This window comes from Quercus robur, chromosome 10 (assembly GCF_932294415.1).
Source record: "Quercus robur chromosome 10, dhQueRobu3.1, whole genome shotgun sequence".
Lineage (NCBI taxonomy): Eukaryota > Viridiplantae > Streptophyta > Magnoliopsida > Fagales > Fagaceae > Quercus > Quercus robur.
The window spans coordinates 5,054,230-5,075,708 of NC_065543.1; the positions used below are offsets into that span (position 1 = coordinate 5,054,230).

At 34.1% G+C, this 21,479-nt stretch overlaps 1 protein-coding gene and 1 pseudogene across 1 annotated transcript; one reads left to right on the forward strand and one right to left on the reverse strand.

The window, feature by feature from the left end:
* Positions 1 to 6,064: 6,064 nt before the first annotated feature.
* The window catches only part of LOC126703413 (2-oxoglutarate-dependent dioxygenase AOP3-like), a 47,210-nt pseudogene continuing 31,795 nt past the window's right edge, over positions 6,065 to 21,479 (forward strand).
* On the reverse strand, positions 7,852 to 20,860 carry LOC126703414 (2-oxoglutarate-dependent dioxygenase AOP3-like). Its single transcript, XM_050402376.1, is given in 5 exon segments — positions 7,852 to 7,971; positions 18,695 to 18,820; positions 19,379 to 19,700; positions 19,978 to 20,023; positions 20,569 to 20,860. Coding segments are annotated over 5 exon segments (906 nt in total).

A 21,479-nucleotide genomic window follows, 5' to 3' on the forward strand; every position in this document is an offset into this window, starting at 1 on the left:
TGAAGGCTTGTCGTCCGTGTTTTTTGACCTCTTATGTGGGCTTTTCTTTGTTTTCCCGCTTCATTCAAGAGTTGGACTTTGTCTGATGATGGGCCTTACATTTCTTTGGCCCACTTTTGGTTTTCTTTATTTCTTGCAACGTTGTACTGTTATTCCTGCTGTAATAACTTAATCTTGTTGGGCCTCTTTTGGGCTAGTCGTTTATTCCTTCTCTCAGTGGCTTGTCATGGCCACTGTTTTGCTTTTACTTATGGGCTCCTATGTCCCTTTGGGCTTTCCTTTGGGCATCCACGGCCCGTTTACTTTCTTTGGACTTCCTCAGCCCATTTGCTAATTCCATACTCCCATGGGCTTTTTACTAACTTCATTGGGCTTCCCTGACCCAATAACCTTATTCTCATCTTTGGGGTTCATGGGCCTGCCATAAACCCCTTACTTTCTTAGTTTGCATTGTCTTAGGCCTGCGGCAGCCCTTTCTTGCTTTTCTACCTCATACATTCCCCATGAGATGCCATTTCTTTCTTTCCGGGCTTCTTTGAGCCCACTTGCCTCTTCAAGACCCATTTGTTTATTTGTTGGGCCTGTGATCCATTATTCCTGCCGCTTGGGCCTAATGGTTTTTTGCTATCTATTTTGTCAATTCCTTGTTGCCCTTATTATTGGGCTTTCTTTCTGTCTGCCTGGGCTCTCACAAATGGCCTTCAACAATGTGCAAAGGAGATATATGTGTTAATAGGATAAGAGACCCACCACTGTTGAGAAATTTGACAAAATATAACATACTCTCATCACGTTGATCTCTTGTTATGCAAAAATCCCAAAAACAGAAATGCCAATAGACAATGTCTAAAAAATATGTAGAAAAAAATTGGATCAAAACACTCACCATCATTGTAGTGGTCATTAATCTAATGAAGAGGAAATAATAAGGATGGCCAACATGAGAGAGAATGAGGAAATTTTTGTCAAAAGTGAAGATTTTTTTTTTTTAGAAGAAAATTGAAGAATTAGGAGAGTGCACTATTCATTGAGTTTGTGTTTATGTCCGAGAGAGTGGGCTCCTTATTTTTGGGCATTTTTGTTTGTGGGAGTTAAGATAGTAATTCACAGTTATCTTAAATTGAACATGCTGAATAATTAGTAGTTTTCTTTCTGAAAAACTAAAATTTAGGACAATAGTTGGTAGTTTTTTTTTACATATTTATCCTTGCTGGTTTAAAACTTGTAAGGGAATAGGATGAGGGTACTTTGGGCATCCAAAATGAGGAATCTAAACAGGAGAAACCCCTTAAATAAATTAAACATGCTGAATAATTAGTAGTTTTCTTTTTGAAAAACTAAAATTTAGGACAATAGTTGGCAGTTTTTTTTACATATTTATCCTCGCTGGTTTAAAATTTGTAAAGGAATAGGATGAGGGTACTTTGGGCATCCAAAACGAGGAATCCAAATAGGGGAAACTCTTTAAATAATAGTATAAATATAGATATTGTATAAGCAATGTAATCCTAAAAAAAAAAAAAAAAAAGGTTGAACCCAGTGGTAACTAATACCGGTATATCACGTCCCATGAACCCAGTGGAGCACTAATCCACAAGTTGTGTATTATTGCAGTTTTTTTTTTTTTAATTATAAAATGTGAGATTGCAAGATTAATTATTATTATTTTCAGTGGCAGCGCCACGTTATGGTCAGGGTGTTCCTGGGAACACCCTGACTTGAATTTTTTTTTTTTTTATATATAATAATTAAAATTTTTTATTTTTTTACCCTTAAAAAAATATATATAGGAACGCCCTCAACAAAAAAAAAGGAACACCCTCAAAAAAAAAAAAATAAGAACACCCTCAAATTAAAAAAAAAAAAAAAAAAAAAAAAAAAAAAAAAAAGCCCAAAAAAAAGCCTAAAAAAAATTTCAACCAAAATCTGAAAAAAAAAAAAAAAAAAAAAAAAAAAAAAAAAAAAAAAAAAATTGTAATAGAGCAAAACAACGGACGGCAAGCCCAACAGAGCCCAACGGATTACAGAGAAGCAAACCCACGGATTAAAAAAAAAAAAAAAAAAAAAAAAAAACCAAAACCCCAATACAGAGCAAATCACTAAATCAAAAACCTCAAATCAGTTAATCAGTACACCAGAAATCACTAAAGCTAAAGCAAACCTAAAAAACAAAGCAACAAAGCAAGTGAGCAACGCCTCCCCTTAGAAGTTAGATCGGTCCAGTCGCACTGTCGCAGTCCAGACTCCAGCACATCGTCGCCCGACTCGACTCGCCCCTCATCGGAGATCAGTCCAAAGCACATCGTCGCTCATCGAAGATTGCTCGTCGGAGATCGTTCGCACATCGCGTCGCTCATCGCTCGCAGATCGCTCGTCGGAGATCGCTCGCACATCGCGTCGCACATCGCTCGTAGATCGCTCAACGGTCACTGCCTCAGCCTCAGCCTTCACTCTTCTGGCCTACCTGCTCGGCTGCTCCGGTGCTCCCTCAAGGTATTTCTCTCACTTTTTCTCTTTAACTCTCACTCTCTATCTGAAATCTGAAATGAAATGAAGCTCTGTCTTTGTCTCTCTCTCTCTTTATTCTTTAAGAGTGACTTTAAATCTTTATCTGAACTGTGATTGGCTGAAGCTTTTAAGTTTATTAATATTTTGCATATTTTTTGACTTTTTAAATTTGGTTTTATCTTATGAGTCTTATCTGTTGGTTGGTGTGTGTTGGTGTTGGTGAGTTGGTTAGATATTGTCTTTTAGTGTAATGTTATTGTGATTTGTGATTATGAAATTTTCTGATTGACAGTTGGCTCATGATCCTAATAATAAATAATTTAATTAATCAATACATTATTAAAGATAAACAAATTAAATTATGTTAGGCTAAATAATAATTAATAATTAATAAAATAACAATATAACAAATTATAGTTTATAAAAGACAAAAAAATTAATAAAACAACTAAATAATAATAATTAATAATTTTATTAATATTTCAAATGAACTTATAGTTTATTGTACAGCTACCTTTATTCATTTATTTTCTTTTCATTTTTTTTTCCTTTTGAGGTTTTTCGGTGTACAAAATGCAAATTTGTTTTGGTTTTAAGAACATTTTTTTTTTTTAAAGCATAAACTTCATATTGGCCAAATCTTAAATTTCGGTCGGTATTTACCGAAACGTCCCGAAACACTCGAAATAAACTGAAATAGCCCAAAATTTTTTCAAAGTAAAATAGGAATACCTTGGACAAAATTCCTGGAGTCACCACTGATTATTTTGAATAGGTTTAATTATTAAGAAAAAGTGGAAACTTAAACAGCATTTTGTCCACTTTTTTAATTGGATTCTCACTAAAAGTGGCCAAATGTTGACCACTTTTAGTGAGTCTATAAGAAAGTGGACAACATTTGGCCACTTTTGGAGAGAAGCTAGCCATAAGAAAGTGGACAACGTTGTTCACTTATAAGAAAGAAAGTGGACAACGTTGTTCACTTATAAGAAAGAAAGTGGATAACAATGTTCACATTTAAGAGAAAAAATGGACAGTAATATCCACTTTTAAGAGAAACAGTGAGCTTTACTGATGAAGTACGTCTTCTGAACAAAATCATGGGATCTAATCTCAATCCCCTTTCTCATGGTAACACTATTACCATTGAAAGAGCTAATAATCTCCTTTATGCTCTTCTCACAGATGTTCCCATAGATCTTCCCTCCATTTTGTGTCAGTCTCTGTTGGGTGTGTATTACTCTCATGACTATCGTCATAATCTATATCTGCCTTTCTCTATCACTCGTATTCTTATTCATTTAGGCTTCTATCTACCTACACCTTTCATAGAACTCAAGCCTAGGTTTGTTTTTGGTTCTAGTACTCTAAAGAAAATGCAGGCACAATTAACCAAAAATAAGGGTGATAAGAGATAATGAAGTACTTTAGGAGTGGATGATTATGAAGATTCAGATGATGAACCACAACAACATCCAGCAAATGTTCCTCCACCTGCTACTTCTACACCACCAATGCCACGGGGTGCCTCTCTTGAAGCTATCATGGCACAATTGCAATTGCTTAATCAACATGTGAATGTGATCATGGACACACAGTTGGAACATGGACAGGTTATATCCTCAATGGCTGATAATATTGATGATTTGAGGAGGGTAGTGAGACCTTAAACAACGATAAATATGTCAATAGCAACATCAAATGAAATTCTTGCGTCTCCCCAATGAAATAAACATCAACACCATCATTTTCTTCTTCTCAAACCAAACTTTCTCGAACATTAGAAATTGTTTATCAATCTCCATAAACCAAGCAAGAGTCATATACCTCTCTTGTATCAAGCTTCTTTGTCATATACCTCTCTTGTATCAAGCTCTTTGTACTGGTACGAATAAAAATTCTGAAAGATGGAGGCTTTTCAGCTACCGAAGCAGTAAAAAAGTCTCTACTCACCATTCTTTTCTTTGCAACCATAGTAATACAAGAAGATGCTATTTGACCTCTTTTTCTTTGAAGGCTAATCAAGCTAAGTGAAATATTGTGATCATAATGTTCAATTTATTTCTTCTGGACCTTTAGTTTCACTATCCAAATCAATACATTAGTTTCACTAATTGAAATCATGATCTCATTAGCTTCTACACTTGATTCAGAAACCTCTCCAGTTATTGTTTCCTTCTTGTCCAAATCTATTATATTATCCCAATTTGCAATTACTTTCCAATTATTTAAATGGAATATTCCTACCTGCAATGGCTCTGTGTTTACTATTGGCAATCTGGCATGCATGCTTTACACAAGTTCTATAAATATTGATTTTTAAAATAAAAAATCAAAAGACTCAATTTACATATTTAGGGTGCGTTTGATTTGGCTTCAAACCACTTCCGGAAATGCTTTTCCGTAAAAGTGGGTATTTGGTTGTTACTGAAAATGTTTTCAGTGTTGATCGTAAAACAAGAGCAATGGGGCAAAAAATATTTTCTGTCATTATTTTCACTTCAAACCATTTCCGAAGACACGCAAAGAAAGAAAGGACTCACAGACGCACGAACGCGCAAACACAGAGAGAGAGAGAGCTCGAGCACGAGCACACCCACAAAACCCAGATCACGCCTCCCCTCAGCCAAGCTCCAACCAGCCCAGCCAAGCTCCGATCATGCTGGCCCACTGCCCAGATCACGCGCCGGCCAAACACCCAAGACCCACAAACACCGGTCCACCCAGATCTCAACCCACCCCTCCCTCATCACCGATCCACCTCTCCGATCGCCAGCCATGCACTGACGAGCTCCGATCGATCTTGACAACTGACTGCAGGCCGTGCTCCACCAGGCTCTCCAACGCACTGGCCACCACCATCGATCGCCGATCTGGCCGCCACCGACCACCAGCCCACTCCACTCCACCCCTAAACCCACTCGATCTGACTGCCGCCGCCTCCATCCACTCTGATTCTCTCTTTCCCGATCTCTCTTTCCCTCAATCTCTTGCTCTTTCTTCCCCCTCTCATTGAGTTTGTGAATAAATGATGTTTTTGTTTTGATTTTTGTTTCTTTTGTTGTTTATATATTTTGATTCTATGTAATAATATTTGTTTGGATCTTAAGAAAATGTGAGAAACATGATAAAAATGGGTTTTCTAGAGCATTTTCAGCAAAACAACCAAACACTATAAAATATTTTCAAAACATTTTTTGGAATGCAACCAAACACTTGAAAATATTTTCCTTTCCCGAAAATAGCATTTCCATAAAATATTTATTTTCAGAAAAATATTTTACATGAACCAAACACAGCCTTATTTGCATCCACATGATATAGAGTCACAAACTTCATTTATCTATTTATATTTGCATTCTCGCAAATCGTGATATATACTCTTTTTTTTGGATCTGTCTTGATACATACTTAATTGATGGAGTATGGGAAAAAAATGGTAAGTATAAAAAAAATTAATTGTATTCCTCCAATCATTAGCTTCCATTCATTCCTGTCTTTCAACTTTCAAGACGCTATTTGCATTGATTGACATCTATCTATAAATAACAGCATTAATGCATACCAATGCATTACCTAGTTTTGGCTTCGCAGCCCTCAAAACAGAAGACAAAACCATGGCTATCCAAACACAAGCCAAGATGATTCCAGTTCTTGATTTCTCCAACTTGGAGCTGAAGCCCGGAACAAGTTCATGGTTGTCAGCTCGCAAAGATGTTTGCCGTGCACTTGAAGAGTACAGTTGTTTTTTTAGCGGAACTCGGCAATAAAATTCCTTTAGAGCTTCACAACACAATGTTTAGCTCAGTTGGAGAGTTGTTTTAGTTCCCCATAGAAACCAAAAGGAAAGTCACTTCTGAAAGGCCTTTCCATGGGCTACTGCTCCTTTTGAACGCATGTTGATTGATAATGCAATCTCCAAGGAAGAAACTCATAAGTTGACCAATATCTTCTGGCCCAATGGAAATGATCATGTCCGGTGATAATCTAATCTAAATCTTGTCTTCTCTTTTTTTAATTATAGTTCTAAATTGACAAAAAAATAAACCACAGTATTCTCTAATAGCTTATGCTTAATACTTTTTATTTTTAAAAAACTTTGTACAATGTAACAATAACTCTTTTTTGTTGTGTTTTTCTCTTGGTTAACGAGAGAACTAATTCATTCATGAAGCTTTTGGCGGAATTGGATCAAATGGTGACCAATTCTACCACTGTTATATATCTATTAAATAAGTAAGGGTAATTTAAAGCTTATTGTGTTATTTAAAGGACACAAAAGTAATCATTATTTGAATTTATTACAACAATTAAAACAAAAGTAGTAATTTTATTTTCATGGCATGATGGTTTAAAATCAAATCATGCAACAAAAACAAGCAATAATGGGAACAAGAAACAAAACACGAAGACAATAATGAAATTAACAAGTGCAAGTAATGAAACAAGATCAATTTTATTATGTAATGCATGCTTAAAGTTAACCCCCGGGGGGGGGGGGGGGGGTGGTTGATATGTTTTGTTCCAAGCCTTGTTTTTATAGAAAATCATTCATCCCCTTTTTTTCCCCCTCTAAATTAAAAACAATGAGACCCATGCTTTTTAATCCATTTAAGTTGTAACAAATTTTGGGTGTTAGAAGATTAATGCTTTAGCAGCAATTTTTTGGGGGTGGGCTAGAGCTTGTGAGAATTGACGGAGAGTTCACTTCTATTTGAGATTAAATTTTAATTCTTGAAAAAAAAAAAAATGTAATGCGTGGCTAAGTGTGATATGTGGGGGTAACTATAAAATACTCTGATAATAAAATAAATACACAATTCCTTATCTCTCATATTAGTTGGTCTCACTAACATGGTGGGATAAAGAATTCACTTTTGATAATCTGATAGTTACAAATTACAACAATAAGAGGGGGGAGGGTGGAGGAGAGAGGTTTGAACCTTAGATGTCTCAAATATTGGAAATATCATGATGTGTCAATTGGGCTTCAAGACTTTTGACAACAAAACAAAGAATTTCTATTCCGAAAATTGGGGGATAAAATATATTTGTTTTTGATATCAAAATACTTTTATTTATTAGTTATATTTAGAGTACATATTCAGCCAAAAAAAAATTGAAGTACATAACATGTTTATTCATTCCTATATCCTTATTGAAAGCCCATTAAACTTGTGGGAAGCACAATAAAAATAACTTTCTACTTCCTTTTAAAATTTCTTATAAAAACATATCTAAAGATTCTAAACACTTTTGACTTTAGGAAACTAAGACGCTAAAATAAACCCGCAGTGCGCAATAAAAATAGCATTGAGACATGCTTTTCTGGAATGAATGAGTTCAAACACCACAAAAGGCTTTGACTGAAAGTTCTCCGTGACTAGCTTGTGCTTTTTGTACTTTGAAATATTCAAGAATATTTAATGGACGGTATTGTAAAGGGTGATCTTCATCAAAATTCTTCTAGCACACATATTGTCCCATCATTTAATGCAAAAAACCCGAGTGAATATCTCGTCTCATTTTCAGCACTCAACGTAACTCAATGGACACAAGCTTGTATCCTGTCATTGCTCCATACCTTGTTCAAGTGAAACATGCATCGCTCAATTATAATAGAATATATTATAATAACATACTATTTCAAAAGGTACAATCTTGAAATTATTAATTGATAAGTCTAAGTAATAATTTTCACAACTATTGACATAGTTTATTGTGAATTGTAGATAATCAGTTAAAAGTAATGTGGCTTCAATCATATACAAGTAATGTGAACAGTTGTGCATAATATTGTATATGGAATATTACTCATGCTCAATAACCAAAGTTGTTACCAGTTCTGGAAATTAAGACATAAATTGATCATTACACTAAGGAAAAAAAAAACAATTGTTTCATGAAAAATTAGAATCATGATTACTTTTATTTTCCTAACATGTTTTACATTTTATAAGTTTATACTAGCTAGCATACTTTCATAATATTTCCCACTATAATTACCTATATATTTTCTCATATTCTTTAAATATTTTAGGTAGTATAGTATAAGAAAGAGGAATGCTTATAGGAGTTTTCTAATGACAACCATTAATTATAAGTAACACACCTGGAGCAATGGCAGAGTTAGGATTTTAGTTTAGGGGAGGCAAGAATTAAAGTAAATATATTTTTAAATTTTTTTTTTAAAAAATCGATATAAACCATTGTGAGCAACTGTAATTTTCATAAAAAATTTTACTAACAAATAACAACAAAAGCAAGAGATTTATTTAATTAAATCCATAAAGACATTAAAATCAGTTTGTCCAACATTGCTAAAAGTAAATATTGAAGCCTCTTAGTTTCATGTTGTACTTTTATTATCATCTAGACCTCTTTAGAAGTCAAATTTGGCCATGAGGGAAGCTTTTCTTTTTGTGGCCTTACTAATTTATGGTGTATTAAGTATGTTCGATGCAATTGTTTAACTTTTGTAATGCAATGTTTTCTCTATTTGATGCTTTCATTTCCATTTCTTCCTACTTCCTAGTTAGGATAGTTACTTTTTCCTTTGTATTTTTCAACTTTCATAATATAGTGACAGTGTGACACATCAAATGATTCATATTTAATGACTCAAGTCATGTAATCTAATTTTTCATTTTTCCAGCTTTGTTCTTTAATATGGTTGATTGATTAGTGCAACAATTAATATACATCTATATAGACCCGTTAATTATATATCATTCTATTTTTTTCTCACTACAAATGCTTTGTTGTAGAGCCACAAACAATTGAAATTTCTTATATAAAAAAGGAAAAATTGGGATAAACATCCAAAGTGCCATGAATAGTGACATGCTAAATCCTAGGAGAAGATAAATGTTTTTTAAAACAATAGTGATGCTAGTTTTGGTTTAAAAGGGGAATAAAGTGCATTGAATGCCTCTATGCCGTGAAAATTTTCCACTTTTTTTGGTGTCAGAGTTATTTTCTTATTTAAGCAGAAACTACTTTTTTGTTTTTTTTTCTTAGGTCAAAGGGGGCAAAGCATTTAATGATTTCTATATACTAGTACTCATGAACTTTTTGAGGAGTCAGGAGGGGCATTTGCCCCCTCTCAATTACCCCTCTAACTCTGCCCCTACGTTACACAAATCGAAGCATCAGTTTGTAACATATTAACCATTACAAATGAGAATGAATGCAGAGATCCATTGGTCATTAAAGACAAGATGGCTATAAAGCCAAAGAGGAATAGAAACAAAAGGTACACAATTCTAATCCCAAAAATACTCCCAAAGTTGAATTCCATTGTGATATTCCAATTGAATTCCAACTAACTTTATCATATATTGGAGGGTTTTTGGCACACACCATACTAGTGTATCCATATATCTTTGTTTCACATCTTATTGCAGGTTTGTCCGTTGACAATTTCATCCTCATTGTCCATCAGCATAGAAGAGAACTCAACTGATGATTTTTTGCATCATTAGTTTCTCATTGGCAAAAACATGTATTTGGCAAGATTAATAAATAAATTTGTCAACACAAAATAAACAAGTTCAACAATAAATTCGGCCAATTATTAAATTTAATGGCATTAGACAAACATATCTAACATATAAAAATGAAAGTGAAATAGAAAGGGAGATAAAATCATTCTTTATTTTCGAAAACAAACATAAGGCACACATGGTTAACCAGAAGATTCACACCAACAAGCATGATTGGCTGCTGTGATATGTCTACTTTCTACCATTGTTGCCAATCATGCATATTCACATTTACAGCCTTTTTTATTTGATACAAGTAGAATCCATCATATTGCACCGTCCAAATGAAATGGTCCCCACCACAATTCTTTAACCAATGATCGTTAGCAAGATAAACATCAAAACTAGCATTGAAGTTATTGTAACAAAAAGAACAATAAAATTCTTTTGTGCCATATATAGCATTGTGAAAAGAGAATTGCCATTGTTCATTAGGTTGAAGAGTTCTAATGCCCAAATCATCTTATGCTGATTAACAGTGATAGTTTAAAGTTTCGTTGTTGAGGTTGTTGATGATTCGCACATGTTTCTTTTTAAACGAATAAGAACTAATTAGGCCAGAGACTAAGAGAAGGACAAACACAAAACTATAAAATTGAGATATAATCTTTTGTTTCATCTTGCTGGTGCTTAGAAAAGATATTTGATTACACTTGAAATGCATTTTACTTCTACTTTTATAGCCCAAAATTATTGAGTTGTATGTATACAAAACATGTCCAAATTCAATGTGACTACGATGTGTGTTTCAATTTTCATTGGAAAAGGTGCACTAGCCTTGCATAAGGTTTACTAAAAAGTTATTAATACCTAATTAATCTTCATTAATACATGACCTAAAAAGTTATTAATACATAAAAAATCTATCATTAATACATAACCTAAAAAGTTATTAATACATAACTTAATCGTCATTAATACATTACCTAAAAAATTATTAATATATAACAAATTCATCATTAATACACAACTTAGAAAGTTATTAATACATAACTTAATCGTCATTAATACATGACTTAGAAGGTTCTTAATACATAACTTAATCGTCATTAATATATGACCTAAAGAGTTATTAATACATAACGAATGCGCCATTAATACATGACTTAGAAAGTTATTAATACATAACTTAATCGTCATTTATACATGACTTAGAAAGTTATTAATACATAACTTAATCGTCATTAATACATGACCTAAAAAGTTATTAATACTTAAAGAATCCGTCATTAATACATGGCCTAAAAAGTTATTAATACATAATGAATTTGTCATTAATACATAACTAAATCGTCATTAATACATGACCTACAAAGTTATTAATACATAACTTAATCATCATTAATACATGACCTAAAGAGTTTTTAATACATAACGAATTCGTCATTAATGCATGACTTAGAAAGTTATTAATACATAACTTAATCGTCGTCGTTAATACATGAGTTAGAAAGTTATAATTTAATCGTCATTAACACGACCTATAAAGTTATTAATACATAACTTAATCGTAATTAATACATGACCTAGAAAATTATAATTGTGAGCGCAATTGGTCCCTCAAATTTCAAGTGAGCACTATTAGTCCCTTAAGTTTAAAAAATGAGCATTATTGGTCATCTGTTAACTTTGACTAATTTTATTACCCATGTGTCTAACGAAATAATGATGTGTCAACTTTTAAGTGACATGGCATATTTTTTATTATTAAAAAAATTACACATGACCAACTCACAATTTGAGTTGTCAAAAAAAGTTTTAACTTAGACTTATCCCAATCCCCAAATAACCCAAATCCCGTTCACCTATACTTCAATGTTAGCCTCCATTGCAATACCAACAACCAAGCCTCAACTGCTATAGATCTCATTGTGAAATAAAAACCTCACACATTTTTTTTTTCTATTATATACACTTGGTTCAAATCAAATATTAAAATTGGAAAAAAAAATGGTTTCTTTTATATAAATTTGGATCTTTTATGTAGTTAGATATAGGTCTAAACAATGAAGTTGACTCATTCTTTGGTAACAAAGAAACTGAGTAGAATATCAGGGCTTTTTGAAGCCGATCCATTCTTTTGTATAGATCTTTTAAGGGGGAAGAAAACAAAATGGTTTGGACTTTCTATAAAAGTCATGGATTCTGTGTGAAAGATTATTACGAGGCTTTGAGAACAAGGGCTGACAAGCTTTCCTTGGCAAAATATATGGCGAGTTGAGGTCCCATGACGTGTGGCTTTTTTTGGTTGGCCTCATGAATAAATCTTAACGTTGTATAATTTAAGAAGATGAGGTATTATAAATTATAATCCTTAATTAGGGTCATTGTGGCTTTTGTCAAGAGTTGTGGAGTTTGGCAAAAAGATTTGGATTTTGCTATGAGTTTGCGATGGTTATGGCTTGATATTTGGAATTCTGTGGAGGCTTGTATAGAGGTTCTGGCTTAAGGGTTTAGGTTGTTTGGGGATTGGGATAAGTCTAATCTATAAAAAGAGTTTGACGATTTAGATTTTGAGTTTGTGCTTATGTGTAATTTTTTAATAATAAAAAATATCCCCAGTCATTTAAAAATTGACATGTCATTGTTCTGTTAGACACGTAAGAAATAAAACTAACGGAAGTTAATTGAAGGACCAATACAACACATTTTTAAATCTTAAGGGACTAATTGCACTCACTCGAAACTTTATGGACCAATTGTGCTCACATGGTAAACTTCAAAGACCAATAGTGTAGTTTCACCAAAAGTTATTAATACATAACGAATCCGTCATTAACACATGACCTAAAAAGTTACCGTTTGTTTGTTTAGATCCCTTAAAACAAATTGTTTAACCTAATATATTATCCAAGTGATTACTTAGGTTAATTATCTGATCGAGGTTAAACAGAAATAAATCATATCATGCAGTGCAGACAAATAAATAAGACAATAATATGATTACCCAGAAAAACCAATGAAACAGTCCAGTTTCAAGGTAAAAAATGTGAGAATAATTTGACCTAACTATCCTCAAGGTAAAACAAATTGACTATGATAGAATAGAAGTTTACAATAGATTTTTTCCCAAAATCTAAAGCTACCTCTTGTAGAACTTACTCACACGACCACGTACAGCTCTGAATCCACGGACTCTTCTATCTTGAATCTGTAACACAAACACCCACGTTTGTGATTTTGAAATCTCACTCAAAGGTTTCAGATCACCATTAGTAGTTGATCTTGTAGCAACAACTTCTACAACACCGGATCTTGAGTTTCTTTAGAGAATATTGCCAGTAGAAGACTTGAGAAAGCTTTAGGTACAAAAACCCTAGATCTACAATTAGAGGCATAAAAATCACTCTTCTCTCACTTAAAAGCCCCTCTAGAGTTAGCTTATAATGTCCTTTAAATACAGGAAAAAACTGATTGCAATTTGGGTTTCAAACGAACAAGTTATGGGCTTTTTATGTTTGCTGATTTGCGACTTCCGATCGATTGAAAAATTCTCTTGATCAATTGAACTAGTCTAATTTTGACTTTCTAAACCTGTAGCTTGTATGTTCTTTGAATTCTGACTTGCAGCGCTTTGAGCATTGTCTAATATGACTTCATAGACTCTAAGATCTATATCTTGACAAGTTTATATTCATGGTTTGCAAATTGTTCTGAACTTTTAGAACCTAACATTTATTAATGAATAACTTAATCGTCATTAATACATGACCGAAAAAGTTATTAATACATAACTTAATCGTCATTAATACATTACCTAAAAAGTTATTAATACATAATGAATACATCATTAATACATGACTTAGAAAGTTATTAATACATAACTTAATCGTCATTAATACATGACTTAGAAAGTCATTAATACATAACTTAATCGTCATTAATACATTACCTAAAAAGTTATTAATACATAATGAATCCATCATTAATACATGACTTAGAAAGTTATTAATACATAACTTAATCGTCCAAAGTCCCCCAAGGCATCCGTCTCGTCAAGGTCCGCATCCTTGACGATGGAATGAGCCGTCTAGACTGCATGCTACTCATCCTTCACCAGAAGAGGGACTAGCTCATTAATGACGGGGACACAAGGCGTCATCAAACCCTTACCCACACCATGACGGGGAGGGTTAGGATTACTCTGGGATCCTGTCAAGTCTAAAGCGATGGGTTGGCTAAAGATCTTCTTCGCCAAACGTCCCCCGTCAGCTTGATTCTTCCTTTTATGGCTCATCTTAGCAGCAGGGGCAGACAAACTACCAGCCTTTGTTTGAAGGTCTATAGCCTTCTTCACCGCCAAAGCCCTTTTTAGCCCCAACTCCATCTCTGCAAAACTAAAAACAAGAGTAAGATAAAGGACGGGCAAATCAAAATAGAGAAAGTGAAGAATAAAAAAGAGACGGACAAAAATACTTACGTCGGCAAGATTGAGCATCTGACCTTCTCGCTTCAACCATCGGCACTATTCCTCCACAATATGCGTGGAGAGTGTCAAGCATCACTAGCTTCTTTCAACTCCTCTCTATTAAGGGAATCTATAAGATCTGTCCCAAAAAATCCCTCTGCTCCTTGCTGATCACTGTCAGCGCTTGAGCTGACAGACCAAAAACATGAAAGGGTTAGCGACGGAATAACAAGAATATGCAAAAAAGAGAAAGGTAGCATCTAATTTTACGACTATAGACACCGTATTTTGTACCCATTAATAAATTTTGGTCCCCGACCCCAGTGATAAGCTTGATATATGTCAACCAAGGGTAATTAAAGAATTCACAATAGTTTGAAAGTAATCACAACTCAAAAGTGCTCAAATTGCTTTGAAATCAATACTAAAAAGTGACCTTTACTCACTGTTTTAACCATAATTTTTGATTCACAAATGATTTTTTCATTGAAGTTTGTTTTATTGGAAAATAGACATCCTGGGCTTTTGAACACAAATTTTGCCTACTTTGAACTTATATTGAGTGAGTTATGATTGTTTGACGTCAGGTCAACTAGGCAATCCGATTTTCTAGGATTTAAAACTTCATTTTAAAGGCCCAAAACATCATTATTTGATGTAGGCTGGCCCATAGACCATTGAGCACGTCCAGAGGTAATTAAACAGCCCCCAAAACCCTAATTTTTACTTATAAATACTCACCTTATCCCTCCAATCAAAACGCTAGCTAGAGAGAGTGATTTTTTTTCTCCATCTTCTCTAAAACCTTTTTTTCTCTTTTCAAAATCCTAGGGCAGCACCTTAGAACGTTTTTTTATAAAATTAAAACCTTTCTTTAGTTAGTTCTAAGGTGGAAACTATTTTCCAAAATTGATTTCTCAAAAACCTTTTTCAATTAAAGTTTGTTCTTGAGTTGTAATTACCTAAACTATTGTGCATTTTTTATTATTCTTGTCCTATCAATCTAATCTTTGTGTTGTAGGCACTGAGGGGTTGGTTAAACAAACTCTAAACTCATAGTCTAAAGCAAGGTGAGTATTCTTTCAATGAACTCTTTCTTTGTTCAATAAGATTCACATGAGTTTCTTAACATCGTTTTATATTTTTTTTATTTGATTTGTTTGATATTCATGATTATGTTTGATATGTATTAATCTGATTTTAGGTTATTGATAATATGTTCTTGTTCTTATATTGTTATTGCAATCCCTAGGTTAGTTCAACAGGTTTATTGATTTAATGTAGTTTAGTTTAATTGTTTGTTTTGTTTCATGTTTTGTTTTTTATGTTGATGTTTTATGTTTTTGTTTTAGGTTAGTTTACTTTTTTAGGGTTTCTAACACGCTTGTTTGATCTCACATGTTATATGTTTGTTTGATTATATCTCTAAAAATGTAATTTTTTTTTTAATCTATATTAAAGGCTGCGTATGCATACTTGAGTACATGTATGCATATGCACCCTGAATCCAAATTAGGGTAAAATCTTGTTTTTATTATCTTTGATCATTTTCCATATGTTATTTGATTTTGTTTCATTACGTTTTAGGTTAATTATTTAGGTTTAATTGTTTTCCATGTTGTTTGAGTATTTTTTGCCATGTTTAGTTTATTTGATTTTTTTTTTCCTTGTGTGTTTTATTTAATTGTCAACTTGCCATGTTTATTTTATTTTGTTTGTTTGTGTTTGATTTGTTTCCTTTTATATTGTGATATGTTTCTAACATGTTATATGTGTTATTTTCTTAATTGCATGATGTATGTTTAGGATAAGGATTAGGGCTCTCTTAATAAACTCTTTAATTAAATATGACCTAGCAACACATAATAGAGGCTGGCCCACAAGCCAAGGGGTCTTGGGTGCCTAACACCTTCCCAAGCCGTACCCAAACTCCAGACCCATAACTTGGTATGTGGACCCATGTGTGTAAGTGATTGGCTCAAAAAACTCGATATGGTTCCTAGACCTAATCTAGGTGACGACTCCATTAGCCCACAACAACGGACGATTAATTACACTACGGACAACTCACCAGTAGTATCTAAAACTCCCCAAGTATTATCGAACTCAACTACATCCACCCATTCTTCTGGTCTACACACTTAATCTGTCCCCTAAACAAAGAAATATCTACCTTTCCAATCTTGATTGGAATCAGGCACGTCCGTCGCTAGTTTTAACGTCTCCTTTCACGTCACAAAATTGTAAAAACACTTTGAACCTGCTATCTGCTGGGGTTTATAATAGAAAAAGAACTCGTCTAAGGTTAGCTAACGGTGGCCCCCACTCATCTACCCCCATAGCACTTCAGCACCAATAAAGATCCTTTAGGCGTTGGGATAGATCTGCCTGACAAACATGCCTAGGTAGTTCGCGAGCTGACGCTGCAACACAGTAAGAGGCAGTCTCAGCCCCATGACCAAGACAGACTCATAAAAGCCGACGTTCGCCTTCTATCGAGAGTAGCACTTCTCATTTTTACCCGACAACCTTAAAGGTATATGGCTGGGTATTTGGAAATAGTCATGGAGTTTGTTAAACATCTTCATCGACAATTTGGGGAGAAAGTTGTTCACTGACCAGATCTTAGGGAGACTAAAAGGCCTAAAATCGTCACTTGACAATTCAAAGCCCTTTCCGTCTCCTTCCCCATCCTCTTCCTCTCCGTCCTCTTCTTCTCCAAATTCTTCTTCTTCGTCTCCCTCACCTTCGTCCCTCTCCCCCTCTACCTCTTCTCTTTCTAACTCCACCTCTTCATCTCCCTCCACTTTTTCTTCTTAAAGGTGAGCTAACGGTTCCTTCTTCTGAAAGTTTGTCCAATCTCCCACCATAGGGTCATTGCTCGACGGACCGACGTGTTCATCATCTAGAGGAATCAACGGAACATGACCGCTTGTCGCTTTACTACCACCTAACATCCTCTCACCTACAAGTGATGAACAAAATCTAGGCGGTCACTCAAACGTAAGCTAAATACTAGACAGGCGACCAAGGAGGTTCGATTGAAAGAAGAATGAGTATATAAGGACCTTGCAAAGACGATGGTAGAAAATGAGCTCAACAAAGCAGCAAAGCGTAAGGACGAATAGCAGGCGACGGACGGATAGGATTGAAGCTAGAGCTCTGGGTGAATTTCTGAGTAATAAAAAAGTAAACTTCAAAAGGGCATGGGCATATTTATAAAACAAAGGAGCACGAAAAAACGAAGCAACGCAATGCTTCCTATGAACGAATTAGAAGACGCAACATGTCACCCCACAAAATGAAAAGACCTTTTCGCCCTTCATTTATGACATAGATTTTCGGGATGAAGAACATTATGATGAAAGTATTTTATGTACTCCACGACCCTTTAACTACCCCGATGGGTCACGGAGTAAGGGACAGCTAATGAGGGTATTTTCGTCTGGTAGGAATTTTGGTTGTTCACCCGTCCTAAACGACCTTAATGGGCTCAAGACTCCATTTCTCTCCATCCATCTTGGTACTCACAGGAACAGACGATCCTTGTCCTCACCATCCCGACGACAAGCTGCTAAGCCTACTGACCATGAGCCTATCATTATAGAGGCCTCAGATTTGTCATAATATGTTCCATTGGCAGATCTTAGGGTACAGATGAATGGAGATGCCACCCCTAGGAGACTCATTAGGTAGCTCACATTCTATAGACAGATCGTTTCTTGCGTCAGCAATTACACACTAACGGACAGAAGCCAGACCATGCCTACGAGTAGACCTAATGGGCCCCACAATCCTTTACGTAGTCTCCATGCATATATCCTCATATGGAAATATCTTGCGCACCACTCCCAAAAACCCTACTACACGCCCATATCTTCCTTGTATAGAAAAACACCCTCAAATCATGGAACCCTAATTCCAGATCTTTTCTACAAGGAAAGATCCCTACATTCAAGGGATCTTAGTTTGCTATTCAACACTATATAAGCATTAGACCTCCTTTTCTCCCCGGTACGTAGAAAATCCCTAGCTCTCTCACTATAGAGTTCTTGGAGATTTCTCATTCACTAACTTAACCTTCGGAGGGTCTTTGGCCGGCACCCCACTAGTGCTCTCTGTTTGGTTCTTGGTTCTTGTTTTTCAGGTACCCATTGGATCAATCAAGGACATCAGCTCATTGACAATTTTTGTGCATCATCAAACAGTATTGTAAAGGGTGATCTTTATCAACTAATTCTTCTGGCACACATATTGACCCATCATTGAATGCAAACAACTCGAGTGAATATCTAATCTCATTTTCAGTACTCAGTGTAACTCGTTGGATGCAAGCTTGTATCCTGTCATTGCTCCATACCTTGTTCAAGTGAAACATGCATCAATCAATTATAATAGAATATATTATAATAACATACTATTTCGAAAGGTGCAATCTGAAATTATTAATCAATAAGTCTAAGGACACAATATTTTTCACAACTATTGTCATAATATATTATGAATTATAGATAATAAAAGGGGAATTCAATGATGAACCTAGTCAAAAGTAATGTTTGCTTCAATCATATACAAGTAATGTCAACAGTTGTGCATAATATTGTATATGGGACATTACCAAGGCTCAGTAACCAAAGTTGTTACCGGCTCTGGAAATTAAGACTTAAATTGATCACAACACTAAGAGAAAAAAAAACATTTGTTTCATGACAAAATAGAATCATAATTACTTTCACTAGTTTCCTAACATGTTTTACATGTTATAAGCTTATACAAGCTAGAATTCTTTTATAACATTTCCCACTATATTTACCAATATTTTCTCAGATTCTTAAATATTTTTAGGTAGTATAGGTATAAGAAAGAGGAATGTTCATAGGAGTTCTGCAATGACAACCATTAATTATAAGTAACCCACCTGGAGTGCATCAGTTGCTAAGAATATAAAGGTGGAAGGGGAGGGATCAAAACCAATCCATTCATCATTCTTAGTTTTTATCTTAAGGCCCTTTATACGATTTTGATGAAGTATGAAAGTGAAGTGTTTGTCCGTGTGGTTTTTAAGGCCTGTGTTGGTCCCTGTCTTTTGAGGTTCATTATAATTTAGAAATGCGACAGTATGAGTAGTTGATTCCATGTGAGAGTTATGGTATTTCTCTGCACCATAGTTTTCAAATACCAATCTCATCACCATTTTATCTAATTCTTCCATCTGCTTCACATATGAATCTGCAATCTCACTAACCAAGAGACAAATCACAAAAACTAGTGTTACATGATGAAAACCATGAACATGTATTGTTTAAAGGAGAATGCTGAAATTACTATACAAATTTTACTACAAGAAACTTATAAACTGACATGACAATAGATGTGAGATGTCTGTTCAAAATCGTAATAAATATATATTAGAACTACCTTTTTCTGTGATTGGTGACATATATTTGCAAAGCACGCAGTAAAATTTTAGTATCCTTAGCATCACTCTTATTTAAAAAATCAAGTAATGTAAGAAACAACAAATTTCACCATTTTTTCACAACTCTTTAAGGTGACAAATTATAATTAGTATAAAATTATTTTCACATGAGTCCACCATTGGTACCATTTTCATTACCAACATAGTAATTAATTATGAAAAGATCATATAATTTATTGTGTTAATAGACCTTTTTTTAAAAAAATACTAAATATTTTTAACATACACATATGGGGAGAGGGGAGAAGGTTTTAAAGAAATTGACAGTGGTATATATCTAAAAAGACTTAACTCTTGGATACATAGCACAAGTTTTAAACCTCTTTAACTCACACTCATTTTCAAATGTGAGATTAACTCACTATTTTTTCATTTGAGAATACTAAGTATTTTTAACACACACACGGGAAGAGGGGAGAAAATTTTAAAGAAATTGATAGTGATATTATCCAATAGACTTATTGTTTAAAACGGAAAAACCAGTACTTATTCATATCAAAGATAAAGTTTTTATAGACTACTATGTTTTGTCAACGATATAAGAGTATTTCAAGCATTATAAATCATACAAATAGCTAAATGTATGTGTTTCTAATAGAGATGTCCACAGATTTCAAATCCCTCTTCTTCAATCACCAAACGTTCGTGGAGAGCACTAGAGGCATAGCCGTGGAAAGGCTTTTCATAAGTGATTTTCTTTTTGGTTTCTGTGGGAAAATCAAACAACTCACCCACTGCATCAAAGATTTTATTGTAAAGTTGTAAAGAAACTTTATGGCCAAGTTCTACTACAAAACAACCATACTCTTTAAGTGCATGGCAAACTTGTTTGCGCATTGAGAACCATGAACCTGTACCAGGCTTCAAGTCCTCACTAGAAAAATCAAGAACTGGAATCTTGGCCCGTGTTTGGATAGCCATGGTTAATGGTTTCTTTTCCTGTCCACCTAGGAATTAAGTTAATTTGAGCTCGTCTCAAAACAATAAAGGCAAAGCTGTGGAATTGATGCATTGATATGGCAGGTTAATTTATAGATATAAGTCAAAGTAGTGTAGTGTCTAGAAAAGGACAAATAGGGAAGATGTGATATTATATAGAAGTATGATTTTTTGTTTGCATATTGATGTTTTTATATATATAAAATAAATTTTTATTTTTTGATTTTAAGCCAAAAGATAGTCAAGGAATGCATATTATAAATTAACAACAACAGAGTCAAGTTTGTAGGCTATCTTGCTAGTGTTTTGGATAGATTAGGCGGTTGCTTGCCAAGGATTACTGCTTCAGTGCTTTGCTCTCTTGTCTCCAACTTTAAACCTTTTTATTATATTAAAAAAATTTAATGAATGCCTAAGGTCATTAATTTATGAACTTTTTTTTTTTCTTGAGCAACAATTTATGAACTATTTTAAGAAAACTTTTATGAGAAAAGAAAATTTTTTTTTTTTTGATAATTTTTTATATTTCTTATGAAAGTAGTATCAAGACTTTGCAAAAATAGCCAATTAACAAATGTACTAAAGACACCTATCGAAACCA